The sequence below is a fragment of the Lutjanus erythropterus genome, chromosome 2, assembly GCF_056507025.1.
Source record: "Lutjanus erythropterus isolate fLutEry1 chromosome 2, fLutEry1.hap2, whole genome shotgun sequence".
Taxonomy (NCBI): domain Eukaryota; kingdom Metazoa; phylum Chordata; class Actinopteri; order Lutjaniformes; family Lutjanidae; genus Lutjanus; species Lutjanus erythropterus.
This window is the reverse complement of record NC_139318.1, coordinates 12,128,825-12,138,026: the sequence shown is the minus strand read 5'-3', so window position 1 is coordinate 12,138,026 and position 9,202 is coordinate 12,128,825. Positions and strand designations below refer to the sequence as shown.

Sequence of the window (9,202 nt, the reverse complement as noted above, 5' to 3'; positions counted from 1 at the left end):
GTGACACTGAGAAGTAGATGGCAGGTGGAAACTGGAAGCAGGTGCAATCAGTTGTTCCCGTCCATCACAGTGTGTTCACCTGCACATCTGCAAATTCAGCTTCACCTCAATGGTTCACTTCACTGTCCACACCTCATAATCAAGATACTAAACAGAAATCACCCAGTTAATGATCTAACAGACCTTTTATAGCCAACGTATCAACTATGCTTTATCAAAGAAGAGATAAAATTGTACGCTGTACAAACAAATCATACTGGAATATAGTGGAATCAACTGATCTTTCAGTTCATTCAAGTGAATTAAACTTAAAATTTCTACTATTTAAACTCAAAAAAGATTAACAGTTCTTTCAACTTTAAATAATGAGTTGAATGAATGTTCTACACAGAGTTCAATCAACTCATTAAAATACGATTCTTAAGAAACATGATTAGCATTAGCAGACTTTTCACGATGCATTGTGAGAGTTATAACTCTCCTGAGACCCTTCTTTTTTATAGTTTGAAGAACTGACTTTTCAAAGTGAGAAAATGTAAAAAGAAATCAAGTTTGTTCGCAATGTTTGTGACTTGAGAGCTGTTGGTTCTACTTAATATCTTATGCTTATTGAGCATATTTTCTCAAGTACAATTGAATTAATATTACATTTGTTTGATTAAAGAAATTGTTTTGAATCATTACAAAATAATCTCAACATCTCTTTTCAAATTCAGACCACTCAAAATTTTAAGGCAGCCTGGACAGTTAAAACAAACATTCATACAATATAATAATTTTACAGTGTGCCACTGTGGATCTTTATGCTAATGTAATGAAATGCCAAGTTTTAATAAACATAAATTACTTTATTGAATGAAAATTTATCAGTTACAACATACAAGAAATTGAAGTGAACACACAAGCAAAATGGTACAAAATTGAAATAACACATCATCATCTGCACATTGCACTATAAAACACTGCCATAAAAAGGTTTAGGAAAGTGAAAAATTCATCTTTGTACTGTCCATTTACAGAGTTCCTATCACATATTAGACAGCCATGTCTCCATAGCGTAAACCTTAAGAATCTTTGGTCCCAGCCTTCTTGCATTTCAAACCGTTTGTTTGGAGCTAATTTCTACTAATACTGCAATCAATGTTTCTTTTAAACCCACAAATACTAACTGAGGTAAAAGAGGCACATTTTTGGTTTCAAAAGTTAATACATTTTCAAGGCACAAATTCATTTACAAAATATGGCTTTGGCTGTTTATTATTATTAACACTGTGGTAACCTTGAGGAGTGCATGGCTTTGCATTGTCATCCACGTTGCAGCGGCGCTGCAAAGTGAAGCTTCTTTGGAAAAAAAAAAACAGCGTCTGAGCGTCTTTTCCTATCTCTGAAAATCATCAGATTAAAGAGAAGGTTTGTATGTAGTCAAAACAGAGGCTTAAAAATGATCCCCGCTGGTGAAGAAAGACTAACTGATGCCATTCTTTTGTGATGATATGCTTCCTCTTTTTTCTTAAGCAAACCAAGGGCAGTGGAAGTCACCTGCTATCAACCAGCGAAGGTCATGGCTGTAGCACCTGTTAGCACCTCGTCTATCTACACCACAGTACCAGGGACAGCTGTGTGCATTTGCTTTTGTGTCTGTGTAAGTGTGTGTGTGTGTGTGTGTGTGTGTGTGATTTGAGGCACGCTGAGAGATTTATTCCACCCACGCACCCCTACCTCTCAGCAGCTGTGTCTAGGCCGTGATCCTGAGCCGGCCAGCGCCAGGACAGAGACAGGAAAGAACACCTCTTACCCCGATGAGTTCACTCTACATATTTGGTCTTTGGAATGGGCACAATAGCAACAAGGGGGCTGATATCAAGTGAGCGTTTTGGTCCAGCCTCAGGACCTCAATCTAGATCAGAAGAAAAAAAAAAATACTGCTCCTCAGATGTTTTGAGGAGCTAAAAGGCTTGTAAAGTCGGATCCAATAACGAGGCTCGGTTCCCTCCAAGTCTCTTAAAACAGACCGTTTTCATGCTCTTTGTGGCCTTACAGGTAGTCAAACAGGCCAGCCGGGCTTGTTTAGCCCTCCACTGCCCTGAGCTCTGAGTGGGTCCCCTCTGTCTGTCTGTCCCTGTGGTGGTGTCTCACACCGCCGTGGAGCAGCACCCTGAGGAGCTGTGTTTCTGCAGCAGCGACATGCGGCTGAAGGTGCGAGAGCAGATGCCACACTGGTACTTCTTCACCTCAGCGTGGGTCTGCAGGTGAGCCCGCAGGTTAGAGCGGTCGGCAAAGGCCCGGTTGCAGTGGGGGCAGGAGAATGGGCGCTCACCTGGACGGAAAAAAAGGAGGAAACACATGTCATATAACTTCATTGGCCCGCCTTTTAGTTGTGACTTTTTTGGCAGTCCTCATTACTGTAAAGATAAACTATTTGATTTAACTTAAAATTTTAAGTTTCAAGTTGAGGGAATTTTATAAAGATTCAAACAAAGAAACTTTTCCAATCAAATACATTTTTTAATTTAGTTGTACTTCAGAAAAAATGTGTAATGAGGTTAAGGTATTACGTTGAGCCAACAACTCTTAAGTCACACTGACAAACATTACACTGTGAAAACAAAAGGTTGTAACTTAAAACAGCTAGTGTCTGGGCCACCTCAAAATTTTAGGTGGACTGAATTTGAAAACACAAGCTGAAGTTATGTTGTAATGATTCACAACAAATAAACTTTTCTAGTCAAATTTGATATAAATTCAGTTGTATTTGAGAAAACATGTTCAATAAGATATTAAGTTGAACCAACTCTTCGTTCACGCTGACAAGCACAAATTTTGTTTCCTCTTACATTTTCTTGCTAAACGGTAAAAATAACCTATTTGTTCTAGCTTAAAAAGTTCGTGTCCGGGCTGCCTCAAAATTTTAAGTTGACTGACTTTGAAAAGACAAGTTGAGGGAGTTTTGTAATGATTCAAACAAATAAACATTTCTAGTCAAATAAACTTGAAATTAATTCAGTTGTACTTGAGTAAATGTGTTCATTAACCTTGAGATAGCTTAACTTGATATTAAGTTGAGCTAACAACTCTTCAGTCACACTGATGAACATTATAAAAGACTGAATTAAATACTAACCTTCATTATTGTTCACAAGCTTTCCATTATTGTGAAAACAAGCAACCACAACTTATTTTAAAGTCTATTAGGGACACAGCAGGTTTTCATCATATGCGTTTTCTTCAAACCAAAAAAAACAGAGTCTCAGGAGTTTTAGCTCTAAAATAGTGCATGCTGGGAAGTCTGCTAATATGCTGATAACATTTCCTTGGAAACTTAATTTAATATGTTGATTGAACTCTGTACAGTACATTCATTCAACTCATCATTTCAAGTGAAAACTCTTGAAGTTAGAGGAACTCATGCTTATGAGTAACTTGAATAAATAAAACTTGTATATTTGTGTTATGTTAGCAAGAAAAGATTAGTTGATTCCACTAAAGTCCTGTACGATTTCTTTCAGGGAGGTGACAACGGTCAGGCGTCTCTCTCTGAGTTCACAAGAGCCTTCCATTAACACCTCACACACACACAAACACACACACACATTCTTAAGATAATGAAGAAGCACATGGTAAGCTGGTGGGGTCAGAGGCTGACTGAATTAGCATGATTCAATCAGAGCCAAATGAGATTAGCACGCTAACAAGTTGCTGCAGGTACTAAGTGATAGCAGCTAGAGCCCTCAGGCATTCTTTGAGCCCTTTTGTCACTCCTGTGTCCCCAACCTGTTGTCTTCCCCTGCAGCAGCAGCAGCCGTGATAAGATAATTAGCCGACGAGTCATTGTTACTGGGACATTAAACACAAAGAGTGATCAATGAGTGCAGGGTCTACACAGGGCTTCCCCATGTGATCATGTCTGCTCATCAAGTGTTTGAGCTCATCACACTGATTGTCATGGATATCCTGCTCCATGATGGCATAGGAGTGACCTGCTGACTCAGTTTTATAGCAACACGTACACTGATTTCTTCATTCATGACTCAACAATAACATGGAATTTTAGCAGATGAGGAAGGATGTGTAATGTTGTATAGAGTATCTTTACCTGTGTGTGTGCGGATGTGGCCGCGCAGCAGCCACGGCCTGGAGAATGCCTTTCCACAGGTGGTGCACACGCAGGGCAGGGTGTGTGAGCGGATGTGCATCTTCAGAGCGCCAAGGCTGGTGTACTCTTTAGGGCAGTGCTTGCAGAGGAAGGCTGGCCGGACCGCTGTGACGGGGGCCTCCCTCTCCTCCTCTTCCTCAGGTGGGCTGATACTATGAGCCATGACGCCGGTGCATTTCATCCGCTGCCGAGGGGCATACGTATGCACGGGCTCGGGGCTGGGGGGGTCTGAGGTGCGTCCCTCATCCTCCTCGCCGCAGCTGCTGGCACTGCTGCTGAGGCTGGACGGAGAGCTGAGGTCCAAGGGGCCCGGGGCGACAGTGGGCTCTGTCTGGGAGGTGGGCAGGTAGAGCGTGGGCAGGACGCTCAGGTCCCACACCAGACCTGTTGTGAAGCAGGTGGCAGTGGAGGTGTTGTCCCCTGAGGAGAGCTCAGCAAGAGGAAACCTCTCCAGTGAAGTATCTGAGACAAGAGGGATGAAGGTTCAAACATAAAGTCAGCATACAAAAGTCAAATCATATTTGATTAAATTATGGAACAACAGATTCACTACTTTACCAGAACTTTAACTTAATTTTGTCTTGTTTTGTTTGTCTTTCTGTTGTTATGTTGCCTCCTGGGTATCTTGCTTTTGCTTGCCTAAACTCTGTTCTTTAAAGGTAGTGTATAAATAAAGTTATTAAATTTCACTTCAAACTTTACTACAGACTTAAGGTTCAGATAAAAAAAAAGGACACTGTATATTAGAAGACAATAATCACAATAAAATTGTATTACCATTACTATTATTATTTGAAATGTATTTTATAAACTTTCACCAAAGCACCTATACTTTCTGTATTTATTTTGTTACTTTCTTGTTTTTTCTCAGCAGTTAATGAGCATGAAGCTGGAACCATGGGAAGGCTTCATGGGCCGTTTCCTCCCACGTATTCACAAGGGCTTGTAACATGAATGGAGCTCTGTCTGGTTCCAGAAAGGGGGGAAAGTGCATCTAACGGGCCCCGACTTGAACGGGGAGTTGTCGGTTTGTAGTTGAACCACAACTAAAAGCACAAAACAGTGTATTTCCAAACTACAGTCTATATATTTGCCTCACCCCAAAAACGTCGCACCCAAACTTAAAGGAACCACAAACAGGTGTTTTTTTGTACTTTGCGCACTTATGTAAGGAACTCATATAAGCAACAAAAAAACTTTTTAACTCACCATTCTGACATTCCAGCTCACTGTAGTTTGGCTTTTGTTTGGCGAAGTACTTTTTGACCAAGAAAGATCGAGGCATCGTCCCTGCGAGCGTGAAAAAAACTGTGCGTAAAAGTATCCTGTGGTCACGACGCACACTTTGTACAAGAATGGAAAAACTAAATCGAGTCTTCGCCCTCAGAATCCGCAGGGAACCGAGAAATATCCTCCTTTAGTCCACGAGTTTACAGTGGACTCGAGCAGACGAGTGCGTGTGTGCAGCTTTGATAGAAAATGACTAAATGCTGGCCTCTGTTCTGAAATACTCTGACACAGGCGGGCGGCAGGGGTGTGCTCGCCCCGAGGGCCCTCCCCACCTCCTATCAAGTGCGCAGGATGAAGCCTTCATGCTCACACACACTTTACAACAACAAATACACGAGCCTCACAGCGTTCTCACACACACAGCAGTCCGCTGGTGTTGACCCACAGACGAGAAAAGGTGAAGGAACAGTAGCAGATGATTATAATTACTGCGTGGAAATGACCACGCCAGGGACATAATTTATGATCACATACTGCGGCACTGTGTGGTGCGTTTATTACGCAGATATGTAGATACCTGGAAATGTGATGAGGAACAGTTTGCCACATATATTGTTCGGTGTTTAAACTCTGCAATTCCTGGTCACGTTCACTTTTAAGATCAAAATTAATGGAAAGTCTCTAATGTGCATGAGTTTGGATCCCTTGGGGCAGTGGTTCATTGTCTTGTTCCCATCCAGTGTGTCCCTCATGTTGGAAATGTCGAGGGGAATGAGGTCTAAACATGAAAGTATCAGGAATGGGGATAATATTTCTGCTAAATTATAATTTCATAACATTGAAGTTTAGAGAAGTGCAAGAATGAATTTGGATTGAATCTGTTCTTCTCAGGCTGTTGTTGTTGATGGTTACTGTGTTAATTAGGTGGAGTCACAGTGTCATCAGACCTGCCACACTTTATTTACTGTGTTTAATAAAGCTACACTCCCTACAGGCCTGCAGCCTTACACTGACCTCAGCAGAGTAACTGCACCATCTTCTGGAAGAAAGCGGGTAGTGAAATATGACTAGTTTATTCTAATAAACACCGGAGGGCGCTGTCACAGAAGCTCACAATCTCCTATGAAATGACACATTAAAACAAATCGTGTCTAAAAATGACCTGTGTGTTTTAAATGTACCGAGTTTTCTCTGGTATTCTTTTGGGGGCCTGTAAAGATTTTTTTTTGACTGACTGGCCCAAGTTGGGCACTGAGTTATGCAGGGGTGGCATGAACTATGTGCATCAAGTCCTCAAAAAGAAATTGTACCTCCACTGTACCTTTATCCTCAGGCTATGAGACTCCTTAATTTATCCTCAGCATTCAAACATGAAAAATAGTTTCATTTTTATGATCTATTATTTTTATTTCTTATTTATTCACCCATTTTCTGTACATGTTTTCTGTTTTTGTGAATATCATGAAAGTAAGTAACAAACATCAACAATTATACAACTGTGTTTTGTAATTTGATCAGTAAATTAACCTTGTAAATAAAAATTAAAAGTAGACTACATAAAAGAAAACAATGTACATTTAGGATATTTGTTCACATAGTTATTTCAAACTAAGGTCCCGCCTCTCACTGGACAGATAGCCAATCATACTTGAGGATAATGGGGCGGCACAGTCCACCCCATCTTCATTAAAACACTGAAATATGGACTGCTGAGTAACAATATACTGTTAGGAATAATAATAAATCATAGTAATCCAACAATATATTTTAGGATTAGAAATATCACAGCAACAGCAGAATTGTTAGAAAAAACAGATGAACAGGACTAATATGATATAGTAGAATACCATATAAATGTGCACACAACACTGTGTTCTACAAGTCTCCTGTGTCCTGAAGGAGTATCCTATGTTTAGTGGACATATTGTGTGAAGGCTGCAGTGAGATTTGTGCAGCTCAGTCCACTTTTGGGTAATGCTTCAGGCCACTGGCCACTTGTACAGTTTAATATCATACAGATGGCAACCTTAATTAAGGGCAATTTTCTATGCAATGACTGGAATGTTAAAGTTCTTTGGCAAATATGTTGGAATCCAAATCATACCCTTTCCTTTTTAATAATAATAATAATAATAATAAAATCTGCAATACAGATATCACAGTAGCTTTACAGCTAGAAAGTTTCATTTTTTTTGCACTGATGCATGAATTTCCACCAGTATTCAGGTTTTGTCCCACGGCCCAAAGACATAGAGGCCTGGTGTTCCTTACTCTATATTGCCTACAAATGTTGGCAATGTAAAGTGAATATATATGAGCAATCCAAAAAGTGTTTTTCAGACCGGGCTGCATTGAATTTGGATGTTTGAATTTGAATTTCTAGGTGCTATCTTGTTTCCCCTCGCCTACAACATTATAAGACACTTGCACAGAGCATCAGCAATATTTACAGCACATATGTTAAAATGTCACTCAGGCTGAAGTACTCAGTTAAAGTACTCAGAGTTAGATTTTACTACTAGAGTACACCAAGTGAAAAAGAATGTAGCTACAGAACACAAAAGTCTGGAAGAAATTAAAAGACTCCGGTATCATGCAGTCTGAACAACAACTGTGTGATATGGTTTACTGGAAGAAAAGATCCAACATAAACAAAATAATGTTTCCAGTTAATAATCAGCATTGTATTCACAAAACTGTGGAAAGCCAGATGTGCCATGTTAATAACACATGGCCACGAGACAATTGCTCACCGAACAATGAAACAATGAGATCTTCAAACAAAGCTCAGCACCTTCCCTGGAGCATGCTGGACTGGACATTTGGTGCAAAAACTTTACAACTCGAAGCTTGAAAATTTAGCTTTTTGGTTGATTTTTGTGTTTTTTGCATTATGTAAAGAATCTTGTAAAACTGGTGGGCCTCCCTGAATGACTTTTTAAAAATACGCCTTTTGATTGATGTATTAATGAATTTTCCTTGTGGAATTTTTACCTGTTAAGATAAATAAAGACTGCTTTGAAAGGTAAAGAGGTCGATCCCTTTTTAGTCTGATCCAACCACTAGGTGGAAGCAAAGAGTCACTAATGTTTCTGCCAAACGGTCTGGTGTTCTCTGGTAACAGAACAAATACCTCTCATCAGACAACTTAATGACACACACACACCCTCCATGCATGTGCACAAATGTATCAAGAGACTACTGTCACAGGAAGCCGTCTAATTACAGCAGTTATCTGATAAACAGTGGGATATCTCACCACTTACTTCCGTCTTCTCCACGTTTGTAGTCAAACACCCCCTTTACACCTTGCATTAAACTGTGTTGTACAGTCAAATATTAATGAATAATTTTGTATGGGTAGTATTCTGCTGCTGTCATCCATAATGTCGTTTAAATAGCTACATGCGAAGAACCTACAAACAAGACTGAGCGTAACATGAAATTTGTTATCTTGACAGTACTGTTACAAACGTGTCTTAAAGGGAACCCAAGATTTACGAAACTCTCGTGAGATTTGTATGCGTTGTTTCTTCTTTTGCATTATTTACAAAATAATTCTGTTTTATAATGTGACAACGCTGTGGTTAAGATCTTGGTAGGTTTATGGACATAAAACACTTGTTTAGGTTTAGGGAAAGATAATGATTTGCATTAAAATGGTCCCTCTCGCGAGATATCTGGCTCGTCTGGGGTTCCCTTCTCGAAACGGCCCAACGTTTGACTTTTCCTCGAATCAAATCAAACCGCAGGCTCAACCTGCGGGCTCTGATTGGTGACTTACTCGCGATGGGCGGGGACATGGGCGGGTCCAGTGAT

At 40.1% G+C, this 9,202-nt stretch overlaps 1 protein-coding gene across 1 annotated transcript; it reads right to left on the bottom strand.

Moving 5' to 3' along the window:
* Positions 1-827: 827 nt before the first annotated feature.
* Positions 828-5,695, bottom strand: snai1a (snail family zinc finger 1a). Its single transcript, XM_084728400.1, has 3 exons — positions 5,363-5,695; positions 4,094-4,615; positions 828-2,317 (listed from the first exon to the last, which is right to left on the bottom strand). The coding sequence occupies exons 1-3, from the start codon at positions 5,436-5,438 to the stop codon at positions 2,133-2,135; spliced, it is 783 nt and encodes a 260-aa protein (XP_084584526.1). The 5' UTR covers positions 5,439-5,695; the 3' UTR covers positions 828-2,132.
* Between the last annotated feature and the right edge of the window lie 3,507 nt (positions 5,696-9,202).

Excerpts from the sequence above, each read along its gene's own strand:
- snai1a (XM_084728400.1), bottom strand. The coding sequence starts at position 5,438 with ATGCCTCGATCTTTCTTGGTCAAAAAGTACTTCGCCAAACAAAAGCCA. Across the intron at positions 4,616-5,362 it reads TGAGCTGGAATGTCAGAATG|ATACTTCACTGGAGAGGTTT; the intron begins GTGAGTTAAAAA and ends CTCTTGTCTCAG. Across the intron at positions 2,318-4,093 it reads CCACATCCGCACACACACAG|GTGAGCGCCCATTCTCCTGC; the intron begins GTAAAGATACTC and ends TTTTCCGTCCAG.